At 40.6% G+C, this 22,092-nt stretch overlaps 1 protein-coding gene across 1 annotated transcript in view; it reads right to left on the bottom strand.

Moving 5' to 3' along the window:
• CUNH10orf76 (chromosome unknown C10orf76 homolog) overlaps positions 1-22,092 on the bottom strand; it is a 131,557-nt gene that overhangs the window by 47,715 nt on the left and 61,750 nt on the right. The window contains exon 23 of the mRNA XM_009277807.2: positions 21,538-21,613. Within this exon, the coding sequence (XP_009276082.1) occupies positions 21,538-21,613 (76 nt within the window). The remainder of the gene's footprint in view (positions 1-21,537; positions 21,614-22,092) is intronic.

Genomic DNA, 22,092 nt, shown 5'->3' with positions numbered 1-22,092 from the left:
GATGAACAGGGAGAGCCAACAGAGAAACAAAGAACCTCTCCTTCAACACAAGTGGCACAGGAGAGCAGGAGTAAACAGAGTCCTTAACCTCCTGAACAGCAATGGCAAACCTGAGTGTCAACAAACCTTAATGACTTACTGCCCCAAAACACCTCTGCCATTATTCAACAGGCAGAATTAAGAAGCGGTATGAGAAGAGCAAAGACAGACCTGTAGCCCCTATAGATTTTCTGCAGTTACATGTTGGGGCAGCTAATGAAAGCTCCAAAACAGGCTGTACTGGGCTTTCTTAGACCCTCCCTCAAACCAGCTCTTCAAAACCCAGTAACAGAGCCATATCAAGTATTGACTGCCTTTCCTGTTTCCTTAAATGGTTTTTAACATATCAATCGTACCATTGCTTTTAAGTGTTTTTAGCCATTTCAGGGAAACTGCAGTCAGACAGTTAGCTGCTAAAGGTCACATTCTCTTCCAGCTGTAGCAGGAGTTCGGATTCACCACAGCCCACTCGACTGGGGCAGCGTTCAGCACAGTTTACTTTCTCCTGATGGTGGGCATCATTAAGATTCAGTTCCTGCCCTACCTTTACACATAAAGCATTGCTATAGGAAGCGCCAGTCGTATTCAAATTGCAGAGTGCCTGCACACATGGAGACAGAGGCCTCTTAGGAGTGCCAGGCTGCAGGCCCTGAAGCTGATAAGCAGGACTTCTTGTGTCAAAGGGTGTCTTGACATCCTGACCTAAAGACTCAAGCATCCTCGAGATCACAGTGTTTGACAACACCAACACTACAATAACACTTACTCTATAGGTATGCACTTTTGAAGAAGGAGGGGGAAGACTTTGCTGAAATAAACAGCATATTTAACCCTTCTCTGGGTTTGAGGCCAATTCCCAGCATTATTTACTGCTCCTGTCCATTAATTCCATGACTAAACATGGAAGGCTGAGCAAAACTTATTCAGTAAAAACTTATTTAAGCAAGAAGTAGACTTAAAAAATAGACTCTCTGAATCTCTGAAGTACTCTAGCTTTCTTTTGCTATTACAACTTAGTATGAAGCTCTTGCCATTCTGAAACACAACGGGCAAAATCCCTGCTCCCATACAAAAACTGAAACATGTATGGCTGAAAATATAAATTACAAATGTCGTATTTTTAGCAGAAGGTTAAGCTAGTGAATGATTTCTCCACAATTCCTTGCAGCACAACGCCTCCATCCTGGCTCATACTGACTGAGCATAGCCATGATGGTAACTGCAAACTGCAGAAAAATGAAAAGCTTGCAGCCCACTGACATCTTGAATCTCGCCTCTGTCCCGTGGTCTTAAGAGCAACAACTGCTCAAAACAAGTCTCAGGACAGGCCTTCTGTTTAGTTGCTGCATGGATAAATTTCAGTAGGTCTAAGGCTGATGTACAGGAGGAGAATTCTCTCAATGCAAAAATACAAGCCTGAAGCACAGGAATCCAGAGTGAATTTGTTAAGTTCTAAATGCAAAATGAGATCTTTGATACAGTCTTTAACTGATTCATGAAACTACAAGTGAGTAGATCAGCTTATGTGAACTTCTGTATATCATAGGCTGTTGCATTTTTCAACACTATCCTTGCACTGTGTAGTCTCATGCCAGTAGCTATCTAGAGCATCTTTCACAAAGGTATTCTGTTCAGATATGAAGAGGGGAAGAAAACCAATCCCTTCTGGTTTTTACTACAATGGTTAATTGATTCATGAAACTACAAGTGAGTAGATCAGCTTATGTGAACTTCTGTATATCATAGGCTGTTGCATTTTTCAACACTATCCTTGCACTGTGTAGTCTCATGCCAGTAGCTATCTAGAGCATCTTTCACAAAGGTATTCTGTTCAGATATGAAGAGGGGAAGAAAACCAATCCCTTCTGGTTTTTACTACAATGGTTAATTACCTATTAAAAATGGGTACCTAATTTGCAGTTTCAATTTGGTTTCAGTGTCTAGCCTTACAATTCTTTTCTGTTTTGGCATTTTGTCTTCTCAAAGATGCTCGAACAGTCTAAAGAGCATACCTCAGGTTTTGTTCTAAAGAGATTAAGGTAGTGAAATCTTGAAAGCATTTTTACTAGCCTCTCATAACTGAGGCTTCTCTGTCCTTTCTCCAGTTTTTCAATATACTTTTTGAAACAGACACCAGACAAAATTGCAAAATATACATGATTGTAAAATCTCTTTCCTGCTCCTGCTAATATTGCAAGGGTCAAATAATCCTTTTTAGCTGAACGTTTCACGAGAGACCTAGAGTAAAGCTGCCAGTCAATGCTTCTTGAGTCACTGCTTTTCAAGATACAGCCCCCTTTTGCAGACTGGCGCTTGCTTTTTCATGAACTGCACTGCCTGACAGGTTAAAAAGCAATTCAGATCACACTGCCTCATCTACTTCACGATTTAACCTTCTGCCAGTCTTCCAGTAACTTGCAAAATTTATCAGAAATTCTTGCCTTTTCTGATCACTTAAAAACTTACCACGTAGCACTATTTTCATACTCGTCACCTAAGAAAGCACACCCTCGACATCCTTTCCTTCTGGGGATGCTCCATGACAAGTGCTTTGTTACATCACTTATTCTAGGAGTCTGCAGCATTGTTATTAATGCACGCTGCTAGCTCCAAAAGAAACACCGAGTTTCACATGTCCATAGAACTTCAGTAATCTCTGCTATAAAACTAACATACAAAGGTTCTTAAATACCTCTTCTCTCTACTGTCACAAGTTTTCCAGTTGTACAGATGAGCTATAATGTATGCATGTCAGCAAACAATACTTGGAGAACCAACGGGGAAAATTTAAAGCCAAGTCTGACCAGCAGCAATCTCGATGACTTCTGAAGTCTCCCCCTGCGCTGACATTCAAGAGCTCTCCGAGTTCCTCTGGGCACCTGGAGTTCCTTTGGTAATGAATGCTGACATATGACCCCAAATTTCTACAAACTCTCTGCCGATGGGCAGCCTGGTTCACGTGGTTTGTCTGCTTTAGCCAAGACAAAGTGCTTGACGCTAAACAATTTGAAGCACAACTAATGAGTTCTGAAATTGTCTTATAGCTGTAGTCTGCAATGTGCTATTTGATCAACATCAGCAGTTTTGGGGCCATCAAGTGCAGAAAAGTGACAGGAAGACAAGTCTCAGCTCTGAAAATAGGCTGTATCCGTGTTTCCTCTCAATTAACAATGCTAACAGCATGTAAACACATTCTTCATCTTGCAACTGTGGTAACTAACATCAAGTAACTGCCAGGGATACATTGATTAGAATGAATTTATGAGCATACAAATGCATTCTCTCTCCTCTGCAGGAACCACTGTCCATCAGTTGATCTCTCCAATGCAGAGAAGAACCCAAGCTGCCATGACCACCGACCACTTTGAAGAAAAATCAGCCTTGATATGCTGGATATTTCTAACGGAGCAATCTAACAAATACCACATCCCTTTAACTTTTTGCTTTCTTTACACATAACTGACATAAAATAGAGCAAAAATCCAATTAAATTTCTAAAAAAATCCAATTAAATTTCTAAAAACAGGTCACCTCTAAAACTCCCATATACTTTCTACAAGACTGCCAAGGAGTTCTCATACAGATCTGGACCTAGTCCAACGTGAAATATATTTTGGTGCCCTAAAGCCCATGGTATCTGAAAAGGACAAATTATTCATCAATGTCCCCTACTAAAATGCATTCTGCAATGTTGCTAGCACAAAATGGCTGCTTGCTATGAGTGGGCAAAATGATTTATTTAGTATATATACATATAGCCTCTGAAGTACTGCAGTCCTTCTGACAAAGAGGCATACAAATGCGAGGATTATGCAGATAAATCACAGGTGCAGGACTGGATTTTACTGTATTTCCACTGTATGTGTATATATATGATTTACAACTAGTTTCAGATGAAGCTTTGTAATATTTTAACATTAAAAGCTCTTGTTTTATAAAGTTGATTACCACTTTAAAATACCTATCTTCCTACCCCTGTGTATTGACTAATACATTAAGCTAGAATAAGACAATATACTTTTTGCTTCACAGCTATTGAGAAACTCCCAACCATGATTAGATTAGCTTAGTTCAACCCAGACCAAAATGATTTCTGGGATGTTCCTCAGCACATTTCATCTAGTACATCTGCATTATTTATGGCATTTACACAAGGAGAATTGAAGGCTTTTATAAACTAAGACACAAATCAATACAAGCTCTTAGCAGATGGGGCCTTAGTAGGGTTCCACGGCAGCATCGTTCCACACCGAGCAAACTCTTTCAACTGAATAACTGGTAACACAGAAGGAAAGGTTTGCTTAGAAAGTCAGGAATGAGCGGCACCCTCGGCACCCAACCTTTCAATGAGTACTGTACCTGCTTCATTTAGAAGCTAAACAGTCAGGGCTAGGTTTCGTGCAATAGGTCACTTAAACTGCTTCGCAACATCAGACTGCAAGCAATACGATAGCTCTGTTTCATTTCCCTCCCCAAGCTAAGATAAAAAGGCTGTAACACAGATGGCTTTCCCTGTCAGAGGCACCATGGACTGGGGAAGAAACGGATGGGAGGCAAATTCAGTTTGCCACTCAGTCAGGTCAGCAGTGTACTCCAAAGGAGACACTTCTCAGTCTCCGCTGTGTTGGTTCTTATTGTAGGCAGCACAGATAGAGGGGCAGAACTGGCCTGCAAGACCAGCACTGGGCAGGAGAACCAGCTGGAGCCACAAAGCCTTAGTTCCTCAGTGAGGCAAAGACCCTCCCCACCTCCATGCAGATATAGCCCACAGCTAGGCCAACATGGGACAGCAGATGACAGTGAGATATATGGCTTCACATCTGCCCGTTTCCAGATAATGCTCTTTTAATTCACCTCGGCTGGTCTTCATAGATAAATGCTCTTCACAAAGAACTGATCATTATTTGAGGCACTTACAGCAGAGATCTCCCACCCTGATCTGTTTGTTTTCCCAACCCATCTAACTTGTGCACTGAGAACTGATGATAGGGGTTTTTTTATTTAGTGAAATCGAAGTTTGTCTTCAGAGATTTTGGCAAAAGAACCTTTTAAACATCTATTTATAGAGCAGTGCATGGGGATCTGCAGTAGCCAGAAGGAAAAAGGAATGAATGATAAATTATCCAACATGAACTTCCTTTAAAACAGTAACCTGCAACAGAAAAAACTGATTACGTCCCTGTTCAATTCCTTGCTCTACAAAGGTTCAGTAAAAGGGTTTGTCCCCTTAACCAAATAAAAAAAACCTATGGCCTTTAATTTTTTATTTTTTTTTTAAATCAAAGAAGTCTCAAACAGTCCCACCAACTCAGCCTTCTTTAGCTGACAAACAATAGGCTACTGAACTCATGAAGACCTTTCTTCCCAACCGTTATATTTGAATCAGGGCTAGCAAGAAAGAAAAAAAGATAAAAAATCCTGTTAGTCTTAATTAAAATCATGCCTTGCTCAGCTGGCACGGGTTTTGCTTTCATGAGATTTATGAGTTCGTGATCCTGACAGCTCTCCATGAGTTCTTTCTGGAGAAAAAAGGAACAGTGAATATAATGACTGAAATTCTAAAGTAAAATCACGAGGGAAGAAAAATCTTGCATGGTTCATCATTCTACTCTTCTCTCCACCAGTGCTCTAGAAAATTACACACTTCTCTGCCACGCCCAGAAAAGAGCAAAAGGCTGCTAGACAGGAGACCAGCTCATAGGAAAGCATAGCCGCCTTCCTTAGACATCCCTCTTCTAAATTAACAAGGACAATATTTCCTGTGCACATGCAAGCAGCAGCAGAAAGCCACAGAGAGGCTTGGAGGCCTTCTCTTCTGTATACAAAGCTGATGTGGGTCAAAATGTAGTTAAGAGACTCCTTCACATAACAATGAAGCCTTACAGACACCTAACATGGGAATTCTGCCTTCTTGACTTGAAGCTAGTGACAGATGTAACAAACGACATGTATAACCTAGATGGGTGTTTGCAAGTAAAATGTAAGTCTTAAATCCTGAAAGCAGTGGGATGGGCATGCTGGCATGTTGCCTTACCCTTGGTAAAGGCTTATGAAGCAAATAGCTGATTCCTGAGAAGCTGCTGACAGATAAAATTTATGTAAACATTAAAAATTGCCATACTGAGTCAGGTAGCAAAGGCCAGCTCAGTGTCCCGACTTCAAAAGTGTCTAGAAATTGGAGCTCAGATAACGGTATAAAAGCAGACGAGAATAAAATGGTACTGCCCCAGAAAGAACTCTTACTTCCAGCCACATGCAGTTCAAGATGTAAGTGAGGCAGAGGTAATATCTGTATGGTCAGTAACCCATGATGGAATTCTCTTCCATTAATTTGTATAATCATTGCTTTAAATTCACATAACCTTTTAGGTATTCCAGAGCTTAATTAAGTTTTGCAAGAAGCAGTATCTCTTTGGTTTGAGCTTATCTGATCTTCTGATGCATCCTCCTCTTGTAGCTTGGCTTCATCTTCTCTATGACATTTAATATTTTTTACAAGCTTTTGTATGTTCTCTACCATCTCTCTTCCAGCCTGAAGACTCGTCATGTATATAAGTGTTCTTCATAACACATCTGGTTCCATACCTTCAGCCATTCTTGCTGCCCCTTTCTGAAACTTTCCTAGTTCTGCTACACCTTTTTGAATTTTCTAAGCTCTGGATACACAGCAAATGAAAGACTAGGTTAGTTAATACAAAAACTTGCCTTGCCTTTGGGAATGAATTCCAATAGAAGATAATACACTATTTACTGAGGGAGAGGGGTTGAGAAGGAAATAAAAGAAATTACAGCTGGGTAAGAGACAAGCTCCGCTTTAGACCTGAATGATTTTAAACACTACAACTAACAGTTTAGTTGGTGCATATTAAGTATTTCATCTAGAGTGGTGCTTTAAATTCACATAACCTTTTAGGTATTCCAGAGCTTAATTAAGTTTTGCAAGAAGCAGTATCTCTTTGGTTTGAGCTTATCTGATCTTCTGATGCATCCTCCTCTTGTAGCTCCGCTTCATCTTCTCTATGACATTTAATATTTTTTACAAGCTTTTGTATGTTCTCTACCATCTCTCTTCCAGCCTGAAGACTCGTCATGTATATAAGTGTTCTTCATAACACATCTGGTTCCATACCTTCAGCCATTCTTGCTGCCCCTTTCTGAAACTTTCCTAGTTCTGCTACACCTTTTTGAATTTTCTAAGCTCTGGATACACAGCAAATGAAAGACTAGGTTAGTTAATACAAAAACTTGCCTTGCCTTTGGGAATGAATTCCAATAGAAGATAATATACTGAGGACTGAGGGAGAGGGGTTGAGAAGGAAATAAAAGAAATTACAGCTGGGTAAGCTCCGCTTTTTACAAGCTTTTGTATGTTCTCTACCATCTCTCTTCCAGCCTGAAGACTCGTCATGTATATAAGTGTTCTTCATAACACATCTGGTTCCATACCTTCAGCCATTCTTGCTGCCCCTTTCTGAAACTTTCCTAGTTCTGCTACACCTTTTTGAATTTTCTAAGCTCTGGATACACAGCAAATGAAAGACTAGGTTAGTTAATACAAAAACTTGCCTTGCCTTTGGGAATGAATTCCAATAGAAGATAATACACTATTTACTGAGGGAGAGGGGTTGAGAAGGAAATAAAAGAAATTACAGCTGGGTAAGAGACAAGCTCCGCTTTAGACCTGAATGATTTTAAACACTACAACTAACAGTTTAGTTGGTGCATATTAAGTATTTCATCTAGAGTGGTATAGCAGCATAAACAGTAAAAAAAAAAAAGAAAGAAAATAAAGCAAGCCAACAACTTTACAATAAAGCCACTGTAATGTTGCTGTGGGAACATTAGGTTATATGCAAATCCCAGGCTTAGTGTTGCAACAGGATAGGGGTTATTTGTGCATGAGTGTGGGGGGTAGTTGCAGATGTAGTCGAGTCCCTGACTGATGAAGGGAGAATGAACTAATATCCTAAAGACTGAGGCAAGTTTTATAGTGAGAACTTAAAATAGCTTTTTCTTAAATTTTCCTTAAATTATTTACTGTTGGCCTCCTTCAATAATTTTAGGCTGTTACCACAATTCTGGTGCTGTTCAGCTGCTTGTGTTTCCAAAAAAAACCCAAACCAAACCAGTCTTGGGTATGGTCAGCAAGTACAGAGAAGGCCTCCAAGAACGAGGAAAGCACCTGTGGTGGTTCCCTCCAAATCTGCCCTGAAACTTTGGCAGCATAGAGAAAACTGAACTGCTATAGTGTTGATTTTTCAGGTGAGACAAAAAGCAAACATCCTGACCACTCGGTGAGGTTTACACTTTTCAACAGAAGCAGAAAGCGGAGCTTCAGTACCCGGATAAATTCCAGTTTGGGTGGCAACTCTGGAAATTTGCCTCCACAGCTTCAATTCAGACGTTCCTCATTCCTCGTCCTAGACTGTCGCATGGTGAACCTGTGCAAGGCTAGTACCATTCCTGTGTTTCAGCAGCACACCAAAGAAAACACAGAAAAATCTCAGAATGTATCCTCTACAGTGTGTGATACTTCTATAAAGGAAACCCAGAATATTTCTGGAAAAAGGGCAGTAAGAGTATAAAATGGTGGTCAAAAGAAAAATACAGACATCTTTCCTGAGGCTAGGAGAAAGCATGCTGTGCTAAACAATTTAATAATTAAATTGAAGAAGAAAATACCATTGTAATTAACATACAAAGAACCAGCATGGCCTAGCTAATCTCATCATGAAGAGATCGAATAAAGTAGCATGCGTTTTATGGAGCAATTTAATCTGGCAAGCAATTAATCGTAAGAGCACTAAGTCAAACGAATAGTTTTCCCTTTAAGGAGATCACATTCATCATCTGTAATATATTCTAAACTGCAATTTGTTAGCCAGCCCCTGAATTTTACAGAAGACATTTACTGTCTTCCTTTACTGGAGAAGTGATCCCTGACTGACAGGAGGGAGTGGCATCAGTCTTTTTGAACCAGCTAGCCTATTAACACTAATAGGTTCTGAATCATTGATGCAGGAAGCAAATAACTTACAAAAAGCAGCTACAAGTTTTTACAAGCCTTATACTTTAGAAAACACTACAATGGTATTTACCAGACTCTTTGAATCAAGTCCTAATCCACTGATCAACCTGATCTGACCCATCTCCGTAATGCCCTGGAGCTGATAACATTACTGATGGGAGCGAGGGGAATTAAAAAAAAAAAAGAAAAAAAAAATCAACCCTTGCTCATTGAGAACCTCAGCAGGCATCTCTTACCTGGGTTCCTCCTGGTGCAAGTCTGGGCTTCTGGCTCTCTCCATCCTCTCATACTCTCAGCTACAAGGTAATCCTTCCCTGACTAGTTTTAAATGGAATTAGATCAGTTTAGATTGCATCGTTCTAACTGATCACAAGACTGCCCCAGACCCTCAGTGCTTTTAATGTTAGAAGTCCTTTCACTTCCAAGTTTTATTTATTCATGATACTCCCTGCCCATTTGTTCACATTACAAACTGCCCTTCAGCTTCAGAAGCTGTTCTATGTCGCTTCTGTTTCACTACATTAGTAACCACTAGTTTTCACTTTGCTGGACTGGGCAAAGCATGCACCAAGCATCCTTCGCAAGGAAATAATGATTCTCGTTGCTTGTGTCTGCACCTGTCCCTATCCAAGTTTATCTTTCTAGAAGATGAATTTGAAGGCCTCCTCTCTTCCTAGGAAAGGCCTTCTGTTGAGTATTTTCCTGTCTTACTGTGTAGAGGGCATTATTGTTCTGCTTGAGTGCACAGTTTGGATCATGAAGATTAGCAGGCTGAAAGCAATCAAAGCTTACATCCTCTAGGTATCCTTGGGCCCAACCGACTCCCCTCCAAACACAGCAAATGCTGTAAAAAATAAAAAAGTGTTATCAGACAGAAAAAAGGGCCCTTAAGAACCATTCAGTGCATCTAAGTCTTAACAGGGACCACTAAACTTTACCAAAAGATACGTGGCAACATTTCACTTCATCTAGAAACCACACAAAATTCACTCAACTCAGGTGAGGCTATGGGCCATGCGTGAAAAAAGCTTGCTAGAGACATACAGCTTCTGCCAGTGCCCTACTGCCCCACTGTTGCTCCGAATCAATTCAAAAGACAGATTTCTTCAGAGTAGTGACAGGATGAGACGTATATGCCTGGCTGCTTTCAGTCCTCTTCCATCCTGATAATTTCCCTTATGCTCCACTCAGATTGAAGGCATGAATGTAAAGTAGCCCCATGCCAAATCAAAGTTAAATAAATAGTCCAGGAGATAAAGTGCAATGAAAAGGAAACAAAAAAAAAAAAATCCATGAGCTATGTTCCAGACCAAGTTCAGTTAGTATCGTCTCATTCCAAAAACAGTTAAAACAAAATCCATATTAAACTGATTATGATAAAATACTGCTTTACTTCACTGTCAAAAAAAGCATGGAGAAAAACTTATGAACAAAGCACAGCAAAAAAATGGCTACACTTGAAAAAAACTCCTGATGGCTAAGCCTTTAAACTCCTCTGACCTGAACCTAAGTACACAGCATTGTTTCCTGATGCCTTCCTGCTCTATAACATCATACTTACAAGTAGACCGATACCACATTAAAATGACAGGAAGTGCAGGCACAATTCATTTAACAATTAATCTACCCTAGCTATCATTTTCACTTGTCATTAAATGCCTCTTAAATGCCCTCAATTTCATATAACCATAGACTCTTCCTTTAAACATACACACGGGGGAATATGCCATTTATAGGCATTATTCAAAGAAGTGCTTTCTGTCCCCATCATCAACCACAGCATTAATCACACTGAGAATAGTTTCTTCTCACAAATGACTGAGTTGCATAGTTGGATCTCATCAGCAGGATCCAATTTACTGGTAAGTTCACAGACAGCAGACAATACTGGGCATCTGCAGCAACACATACTGCGAGTCCTCTAGTTTTTACCTTTTACTGATCTTTCAGAGAAAGAAAATAGATGCCAAAACAAGCTCCCACTGATTTAAATAAGTGCTCGACTCCGCATCTTTAGCGATTGGACCCAGAGTTAACATATAGCACAGTGCACTCAAAGAAAACAAGCCTTCTTGCTTCTTTTACCATTTGACCGTGCAGTGAAGAGACTGCTCTCTAAAAATCAAATGGGTTAGGTTGGAAAGGACCTTTGGAGGTTATGTGGTCCAACTTTATACTCGGCATAGGGCCAGTTAGGCCAGTTTGCTCACAGCTGTGTTCAGGCAAGATCTGAATAACTCCAAGGATGGAGACTGCACAACCTCCCTGAGCAATCTGTTCCAGTATTGGATCACCCATGTTGAGAAGAATTTGGGAAGAACCTCCCTTACTGCAATCTGACTTACTTTATTTCCCGGCCAAACGTGAGATCTTGGAGCAGTCTTGTTTTGTGGCTCTCCATTTCTGACAGAAGTTTATGCTGAGAGTGGAAGTCACCAAACAAGGAAGAAAGATAGGTGCTATCCAGTGAGAATTGCACAGCCTGCTCCTTCAGCAAGGCTCAAGATACCACACATGGGCTAGCCTCAAAGCAACCACAGCTTTCAAACGCTAATGAACAAAGGAATCAAGAACAACGTATGGCAGACCTATTGCTTTCTGAGTTTAGGAGGGAATGTCTGCCTCAGACAAGCTCATCTCAAATGTCCATAAAAAGTTAATGTCAAGCTCAGATTCCAAAGCAAAGTGTTGCAAAGTTATAAGGAGGACATTAAGTAATTACAAAAAAGTGTAAGTAAAAGCAATTGGCCTTTGTTCATGTACACTGCCCTGCTTAAGAGGCTCCCTGTTAAGCCTTTTCAGACACCCCATGAAGGACATAATATAAAGTATATCATATTCACGCCCCTCTGTCAGCAGCAAGAGCTTTACATTAATTAACACACAACCTTCTGGAAGAACGATCCAGTTTAAAATTCCTCATCCAAAGTGCGGGCAACATCATGAGTTTTTTTAGAATAAAAGGCATTTATCCTGCCCTCAAAGTACTTAACCAGCTACATTTTCTATAGTAGATAGAAGCATTTTTTCACAGTAGCCAAAGCCATCATTGAAATTCAGCGTTCTAAAGTTTGAAATCATCCTTCCCTTGGCCACAAAGGTTGCATTACTTCCCATCCCACACAGACTCAAAAACTTTCCATAATCCAACTAATTAGAAGAAAAATGTCACTGTAATTAAGACACAAAGTGATGACCTAATTAATCACTAAAGCAGCAACATGAAAAAGCTTTCGGGCTTTCAAAGTCTTCTAGCAAAGTCAGGCAAAAGCATTGCCAGGGAGCTTTTAAGGTCATCCCACTTTCAGCCACCCTCAAAATAAGGCACATTTGAAACCATGCTTTTATATCCTATCAAACAGGACTCCACTGGAGCGAGATGCCTTCAATGTGTCAGCGATCTCCTATTCAAGACTCCCTGCCAAGTAGCACCCAAGTTCTCACTTTCTGGGCTCATGGCAGTATTGCCTCAAGCCCAGTACCCAAACTGAAGCTTTAGGCAATGGTTATGTTGATATTTCTCTTAACAGCAAGAACAGTGTGCAAAAACCACCCTGCACTATACCAGCACAAGCAAGAGAACACGTGCTTAGACCCCTGCAAAGAGTCACATCAGTGACCACTGATGACAGTGGACATAAACTTAAAAAACACTTTGCAGCATATTAGCCTGAATCTGGTGTAACAGGTCAATGCTGCTAAGAGAGACTGTCCGGTTGTCCCTAACGCTGAGCTGCTTGTACGCACACCCTCTACAGGGCTGACACAACCACTTGCATATCTGTATGCAATGAAGGCTTGAGCACTGACCCAGGCTAAAACACATTGTTTTGTTTTGTTTTCCTGCCTACATAGTTTTATCCTGGGTCAGGTCCCCAGTCTCCTCCTTTACATGCAGCTGCACAATGCAGGCTGCTCCCCACAGAAGAGATGGCAGGAAAGAATGGCAGATGAATCCTCCTGCTCAGCGACACTGTCAGTTTATACCTGCTCCAAGTGACTGCAGAAGCGCAGGCTGAGGAAGCACTGGGGCAGTTTTGCCAGAGTAACACCCTTCAACTAAACCCTTAACAGCATGAGAAACCACAATCCGATACCTGTCACAGATGAATTCTTCATGAGATCACTGTTACCTTAATCTGTTTGGCTTTGATAGCTGAGAAACAGCCAAGCACATGGGCATTTCTGACTGCCAAACCTTTACTGTTAGCATCCCTTGAGACAGGCAACAGAGATCTGGCCTCAAAGCTAAGGGAGAAATTGCTACCTCAGAAGCATTACGCCATCATTTTCTGAATTATCCTCCTAGCTATAACTTAGAAAAAGATTTTAAAGAATAAAATAGGTAATAAAAAAAGGTTGCATTCTGGGATTCCCAAGCAGGGGCTTTCTCCCAAATACCCTGGCACTTCAGCCAATTTAATTCAGACCACCTGAACCTCAGATGTCTCTTATGGTCTCTAACTATACACACAGATATTAGAGTCCAAAATATTTTCACATTTTGGAAAGAAAAAAAAAGTCACAACTCACTCGAGCTCCCTTTTTTCCCCTCCAGGCAGCATTTTACTTTTACCTTAGTCTTGGCTATACCAACCGGTATTTACTGATGGTTGTAAAGCCCCTGTGCTGGTAGGGCGAGACAGCCTTCTCTACCTTCATTGGGAAGAGCTCCTAAAAACCAAGCATTTTAACTTTGAAAGCTAGGATGTGTGTTTCTTCTAATGAACAAAGTGTTAGAAACAAGATGCCCTCCTCTCACAGTTCCCTGGGAACTGAGCTCCAGATTCTGGTGCAATCTTCAGACTGCAGTTCTGCAGTCATGCTAACAGTGTATTATCCTTGCTTTCAGTTCAAGATAAGGTAGGTACTTCGTTACCTTAATGAGCAGATGTACTTAATGAGCAAGTACTTTGTCAATTTAGTCCTTCTTCCTAAAGGAAGAATTAAGAGAATAGAGCATTTACATTTCTAGAGCAAACCCAAATTTTAGGCCCCCCACTAGTATAAGATAATAAGAAATACACATTACTGGATTTTGAAAAGCCTTTTTTTTGTAAGTACACATCCCACAGCCCAGACTTTCAGAGGGAATAATAATTCTGGCTGCTGCTGTGAGCAACAGATTTCTTTTAAACAGAAAGAGCAAAACAGCATTATACTACATCATTTTTCAAGGGATAAAGGTGTTATTTAAGCTCACAATGATTTTTACATCGTTTGGGTTATGAAGAAAGCCACTTAATGTTCTCTCTCCATTAAAGTAAATCTTGAAAGCTAGATTTGAGACCAGTGGAGATCAGAGTCCCTTATATTTACCCAAAGAATAAGAACAGCATGGGCAAAGTTTCGATAAGCTGTGAACAGCTGGTTCAAACTGTGCTTCATTCATGTTCCAGTAGGGCCAGTTCTTGGGGCCAAGAGAATCTGGTTGCATAGGCTATTCATGTCTTGCTTCCTGGCTGCATTAGAGCTACCAACAAAGACATCGACTGTAAGGTTGAAGTCTATCAATTAGGAATTGAACTCAGGCCAGCCACAGTACCAGAGAAATAATTAAGATTGTTCTCGTAAACAGGATGAAACAATACAACCATTCAAAGCGAGAAACCAGCAGACCTTTTTGGATTTTGTGCTGCAACAAAAACCCTAAGATGTTTACAAGACTGCATCCTAGCTTTGCAGCACGTGCTTTAATATATTACTGAGCTCATACATAACTTGCCTGTGCCCAGCAAGGGGATTCAAGACCAAAGTATCTGCAAACAAGTCAGAAAAATAACTTCTGACCAATAAATACTATGTCCACCTCTGAAATAAACCAATATATGCTAACATATATTCTCCACTATTTTTATGTTTCTACAGAGAAAGGTATTTGGCAAGCAAAACAAGAAAGAATTTCTTGCCTGGTGCCACACTTCTTCAGACCAAGCAGTGCAAAGTCACTCACATAAATCAAACAGGAGACCGCCATCGCACTGAGAAGTCTCTTTCACTTTTCTCCTCTACTGAGTGTTCTCCCACAGCTCCAGACCCTGAATTCACTAGCACAAAAGCAGAAACTATGTGCCAAACATTAGATTTCCAAAGCTGAATACACAGCTTTCAAGAAAAATTTGCTAGCAGCTTAACTAACTCAATTTTATAATCCCACAATCTGCACCCGTGAATCCAGTAAATGAGATCCACAGACACAAACTCCCCTATTCACAGGGCAGTTGCATTTGATACAGAGTAGATGAGGTCTGGGTTGCATTACTTCAGTAGTGGATGTAACATTTCTCAGCAAACTTTGCTAAGTAGCCTACAGATCCTGGCTAACCTTCCAAAACGTTCACATCTCAAGGAAGAAATGTTTCCAACAAAATGGCCAGGAAGACAAAGGTTCACAAGTGGGTAAACGCTGCAGCAAGATGTTCACCTTATGAGCATCACATGAACTAAGATACTCGCTGAACTTAGGAAGAGACTGCCAAACAGCAGCTGTGCTGCATAAGAGTTTTCTTTCTGCCCAGCAAACAATCCTCCCTTGAACAGATGCCTTACCTCTACAGCAATCCTTACAGAGCAGCTGAAATACAGAAGTGGATCCTTTTGCAAGTTCCCTCTCAAAAGGCCAACCCATTGGCTTCATGACATGAGGAAAGGAGATGAAAGTGGCCAATACAATTGCAGACACTGGAAAGAAGCTAAGAAAGCCAGTGAAGCAAGGCTGCCATCCTGGGAATAAATCACTTCCACTTCAATTTCATCCCCACCCCAATCCAAAAAGCGTTGCTTACTACAAGGATGAAATTTTAGAGAGAAAGTGATCCCTGCAGCATAGCTTTCAAGTGCATTGAAGAAAGCAAGTCGTGGTATGGCATCTCAGATAGAGGCATTTCTTTGCCATACAAACAGCTTTGCTCAAAATCAGCATCAGCTCTAGAAACCTTAAGTCACCACAAAAAAAAAAATCCAAAGAAATTAATCTTCCCAAAACCCCCTTTTAAAAAAAAAGTTCATTAAAGAGAAAACAGGCTTGACATTGTCAGAGTCCATTTCAGTCACTGCTGCCTGGGAAGGGAAGTTACTGGCAGAAAGAAGGAAGGTGACCTGGGATGCACCTGACGAACCACGCTGCTGTTAGTGGAACTGGTCCATACAACGCCACTCAACTAACAGATTTGCCCTCTGGATTTGGGCCAGTAGCAGACAACATTTAATTAAGCTGCTGCATGAATGAGAAAGAATGAAGGAAAATTATAGCAGAATGAAATTGGCTACGGCTCTGTAAAAGAAGCACACCAAGATGAATCAGCTAGTAAATAAAGAGCAATAACTGAAAACTAACACCACTGCCTCAAGAAGAAATCAGATAATGTAAAAGAAATGAAATTATGAAGTTAGACAAATAGAGAAAAACCCTAAATGTTAATAAAAATACTGGAAGTATGGGTAGAGTGCCATGAAAAGATGAAAAATTGCACCCTGACATAGGAGTGCTTCTATCTTTCCTTTTTTATTCTTCTGCTAAGAAGTTGCTGGTCACAATGGCCTGGAAGTGAGGTCTTTCCCTTTCATTCCACCTGCTTCCTCTGTTCAGGTGCCAGCTAATGCCAGAATCTGTTCACATCAAAATCTGTTGCTCCTAGCAAATGAACTTTCCCTACCAGAATACTGCAGGGTCAAGTGAAAAACAAGCAGTGGTAGCAGGTGAACTCCAAGTAACCAAGCTCCGCTATAACCACTGTGGTATTTCAGGAACTGTTCCGCTGTGCCAGAGTCCCTGTGTAACAAGAAAAGCATGCAACAAGAAACACATGAAATGACAAGAAGGGTCTACTAACTTTGCTCCTTCAGTGAATGAAGTGATTACAGGTCACTGGAAAAGATCTAGAACTAAGCCAGAATCCTCATCTAGAATCCACTTTCAGTTTTTCAGCATCATAATTTTTTCAGGCTACCACCATGACCACCTGTGATGAACTAATTATTCAAATAGCTTATGTGCATAAAGCTTGGAAGTTTTCTTACACTGTTTTAGTAACAATTTGATCCTTAATCTTGGCAGAATTATGTTAGGATTTTAAAGTACCAATAAAATACATTTATAAGTTTCTCTTTGCATTTTGTTGCTTTTTTAATTAAAAAAAAATTGTTGACTGTCTTGCACTAGCCTGTGATCTGAGCTGTCAGACTGATTAGCAGTGACAGCATGTCAGAGGTCATTACCATTAAACACACCTCAGTGAACAATTCAACAGAGTTGCTATTCCACCAGTGGTAGCCCTCACAAGTGGCTTTAGGAATCATAGGGAGCAAACTCCAGACCACTCCGGTCTAACCTGCATGCCTGAGCACCCTCTACTGCTCTGCGCTGGCCGGCCCAAGCCGAGCAGTTCTGCACGGTCCGTCAGTCCCACGGTTACGTACACACCCAGTGCAACACTGCTGCTGGCAGCTACTGCTGAAAGGAGTAACGCCTGAGCATCCTTAGCCAACACTCGTGGTTCATCTCGGAGAAGTCGGAAACAAGCCAGTGTCTTTGTTTTTTCAGCTTGGAAATTATGGCTTTAGATTAGCCCCTTGTCAAAGGCAAGATGTTTGTGTGTGTGTTTTATATAAATATACACATGTATTTTATATACATGTGTGTGAATATGTATGTATGTGTATTTATATATACACAGATATCCATATATACATATATAGATACACACATTCATATATGTGCATATACATATCATAGACACAGAGATATCTGTATTTTATATATATGCACACAGATTTTCTTGACCATTTATTTTCATAAACAGGCTTTAAGCTTGCCCTCCCTTTTTCATTCTCTTACTCATATTGGCAAGAAACGTGTGTCTGTTATGTCTGTATAGAGAGGAAGAGGGAAGGAGGAAAGCGTGTGTATATATATAAATAAATATATTTCTACACAGTCTCATCTGACTGTAATCCATAGGCCTCCACTCCATACAGAAGCAGTTATCTATCAGCAGGTGCCCTTTCATGTATCCTGCATAAATGCTACAGCCATCCATTACAACATGACTAGGTCAGCAGCATTTACCTCTTCTCTCCCCATGAACAGATGCTAAATTCCCTACAGTAAAGCGGAACAATGCTGAAGGTACTATGTGGACTGCTTGCAGCCGCTCACTTTCTAACAAATATCTGAATGGAGCCCCCTCCTCTGTCCAGGTTTTCAGTAAGTGCAGTTCTAGGAGTGCTGGTAATTTAACAAGAGCTATAGCTTCAGAGCAGGGACGCCAGGTATCCTATGACAAACAAGCACAGCCCAATTTGGCCTTCTTTCACCTAAGTAAAATTGTAAATGTTCCTTCAGAGTGCTCCTGCCCAGACTGGCAGCAAGCATAACCATGTTATACACATCCACGCGATGCTTTAAGTGCTCCTCCCAATTCCCCAATCTCTCCTTTATGACCCCAAAAGCAGCCTTGGGAGAAGCAGCACCTCCCGTACAAAGAAAGACTATCACACAGGGTGGCTCATGTGGAACAAAAGTGGCTGCAAGATAGAAGAGTGAATGAAAGCACCCAAGCAAGGATTGCAGCGTATGCTACAACAGCACATAAAACACCTTTAAAAAAAAAAAAATCCTATCACCTATTTCCATACTACAAACTAACTCTCTGCTTGTTTAAAGTGTTTCAGTGAGAAAAATAAAATTACTTTAAAAATTATCGTTTTTAAATTTCAGACAGTGGGGAAATTCAGTCTATTAATCATTGAGTTATTCTATTTATTCACCTTGAAAAAATCCTGATCAGGAGAAAGTCTATTAAAAGAATACAGGGATTCAGCTCCCACCTTCCTCACTGCATAAGCAATCAGAAGATGCCCCTTTGAACCCTGCGTTAATAAAATTCTCATTAAATGCAAACCTGCACAATGTTATCTTAAAGAGGCTCATTAGGTTAAAAAAATTACTTGTCTCAAAATGTGTTTATTTCCTCATAGGTGAGAAGGTGAGTTTTCAAACCACTAACTACTGCAGCTTCTTATTTCAACCCATCCATGCTGCAGCTATATCTTGCAGTCCATCATGTCTCAATTATTTATGTAAACCACAGAGACAAATCCACAGATAGAAGTTATAATCACTATTATGGGATAGGACAGCAATAGGGATCACACATTCCGGTACGGTATGTAAGATTTCAGCCAGATAAAGCTATTATTCTGTCTTCTTCAAATTTTCATTTTCTTTAGGTTGGACCAAAAATTATGAATCGTCTGTAAAAAGGAGAGGTATGGAGAGAAGGTAGGAATAGCCTCCCCGCCTCTCAGTGCTCAAAAAGAACATTTGTGACTGCTCTTTTCACTGGAGTAAGGACTAGAAAAATCAGATAATCAGCAACAACAAAACTCGATCAGACTGCCTAGTGGAGAACAGGGTCCAGCTAAAAAGTACAGTTAATACCGTAATAGGATACACGAAGTGGGGCCTCTCTCTGCAGCTGAGTTTAAACAAGAACATGTCAAAGATTCTCTAGGTATTACTCATCCTGACTCTGTATTAAAGCAATTAATCAGATGACCTCACCCATCCAGCACTGTGGGGTACAAGCAGGACCCTTTTATGTGTCTCCCCAACAGTTACTCCTGTAACACAAATGCACTGCAGCCTTGAAGAGCTGTAAACAACTCACCACTCCTCTCCTGGCAGAAATACACATAAGATCGTACACCAGAATTTAAGACACTTGTTAAAGCCCACCACATGCACGCACACACAGATGTGTTTACATTTGTAATCTTTCCCACTAAAAGCCTTAGGATAAGGAAATGACAATTTTTATTTATTTTTAAATAGCTGTTGTAAAGAGATGAAAATAGAAACCGAAGCGTGACTTTGCACTGCACTGTAAGGTGCAGGTAATCATCGCTCATAAAAACTTTCCAGAATGATGGAGCAAGCCGAGGGAAAAATCAAATGTGAGGTGGATTTCTCTAAACTCATTCCCTTCATGGCAAAGGCATCCAAATAAGAAACAGTACGCTAAGACCTCTTTAAGGCAAAAGCAAAGGGGCATAAACAAACAGGCGATACAGACAATGGGGAGCTAAGCCAGGTTCAAACCAGCATGTCCTTATCAATGCATAAAATAATTACATCTTATGATAATATTGTCATTCATTAACATACTGTGTTTCTCTAATAAAGCCATCAGCCTGACAGCCCTAAACAGTTTATTCTTCTCAAGCATCCTAAGACCCAAGACGCTGCCCTGTTTCTGGGGGAAATGAACTTTAATATGTGGTGATGAAGTTTAGACTTCTTTCCCTGCGTATACAGAGAATTCCCAGGGCAGACACTTTGTGTCACATTAAATGACATTAATTTGCCAACAGCTATCTGTTCTGCTGCTTCACTCCGAGTGCATTATCTGCCCACAAGCGTTCATTTGTGTCTGTTTCCAAAAATAAAAATAAGGATAGTAGCAAAATAAGTCTTCTTGAACCATACCTGATGTTATTAAGCTTACAAACGTACTAAGGGAACCTTTAAGGTGGTTTATAGACACGTAAGATGTATATTGACTTGAAAGATGCCCTCAGAGAGTCTGTCCTACACAATCTCTTTTGTAAGTGAGGAAAATGACAAGTACTAGCAATGTAGCAGTACTGAGCTACCTGGTGTTGCATAGACACCAAGTGTCTGGGGTGACCAGGGAAGTGATGGACAGATATTTTTTCAGTATAAATAATTCTCTCTTTTATGGTTTGTTTACAAGCCAGAGATAAACAGTATATTTTCCCTCTCAACATTCTTCCATTTTCCAATCAATCAGATCCATGAGCCTCTTGCCCAGAACCCAGCTTGGTCAGTACTAGCTGCTTCAGAAGCCAGGAAAAGAAATTATTGCTGTTGTGAAGGAATACAGAAAAAAAGCACCGCTAGATATTCCTTAGCCTTACAAGTAGAGCATAACTTCTGCCCTTGAACAGGAGGAAGAGGTTTAAAAGAATACTGAAGTGTCCTTAAATAATCAGTTTTAAACACACACAAAAATCTTGCAATGTTATAAGAGGCCTCGAATCTGCTTATTACAGCTGGCTTACAGTCCCCTTCATAGCTTCATAGAATTGCAATAGAATCACGCAACAGAAATCCATTAGGTCCACAATTGCTCTGCCAGCACAGCATCGTTCCCTACTGTATAACTTCTCCCAAGAATGCTGTGAGGATTAATTCATTACAGCTTGTGCCATGCTTTGAAAGCACTCAGTCTACAGAAGAGCCAAGAGAATTATTAGAGAGAGGACAATCAAACCCTGGTGCTCCTCTCTTTATCCCAGTGGGCCCTGTTTAAAGCAGCAATTTAGCCCAACAAAGAGAACAAATTCAAAACCAAATTCAATACAACATATGTGAAAGTGTCACGATAAGAATGCAGTCACACCGGACACAAGAATCTTTAAAATGGTTATTAACTTCTACTCCTTACCTAATATTGACTAACGCATGGGTCACCTTGCTTGCAGGCTCTTTCCATTGACCAGCGTTGGTAGACAGCCTTAGAACTGAAAGGAAAAGACAGTTAACAGTGCTGGCACAGAACTGGCAATTTTCTAGTCCAAAACGTCAAAAAAAATCTGCTTTGGTGAGATGGCAGCCCAGAAACCACATCAAAATAAAGGTCGTCTTCGAGACAGTCTGTGATCCAGGGCAGAAGTTCCCTTCAAACCCCATCTATGAAATGTAAGGAACACGGAAGAGGTGAGCAGAACAAAATAATGGCTGGGAGACAGGAAGCAGAGGGGATAGAGGAGCCTAGGTCCTCCTAACTACTTTCATCACCACATATTAAAGTTCATTTCCCCGAGAAACAGGGCAGCGTCCCAGGTCTATGATACCTTTTATTCCACACACTGCTGTTCTCCTCCAGCTCCTATTTATGCAAAGTTCCATATGAGCTGGACTACATCCTGCAATTTAAACGTACCCCAGCAGTGATGGATTCTTTACCTCCCAGTTTATCTGGAACTGCAGAGAGGAATTA

This window comes from Aptenodytes forsteri, unplaced genomic scaffold (genome assembly GCF_000699145.1).
Source record: "Aptenodytes forsteri isolate BGI_AS27 unplaced genomic scaffold, ASM69914v1 Scaffold15, whole genome shotgun sequence".
Lineage (NCBI taxonomy): Eukaryota > Metazoa > Chordata > Aves > Sphenisciformes > Spheniscidae > Aptenodytes > Aptenodytes forsteri.
Note: the sequence above shows the minus strand (reverse complement) of the source record. Positions and strands in the feature narration are given on the sequence as shown.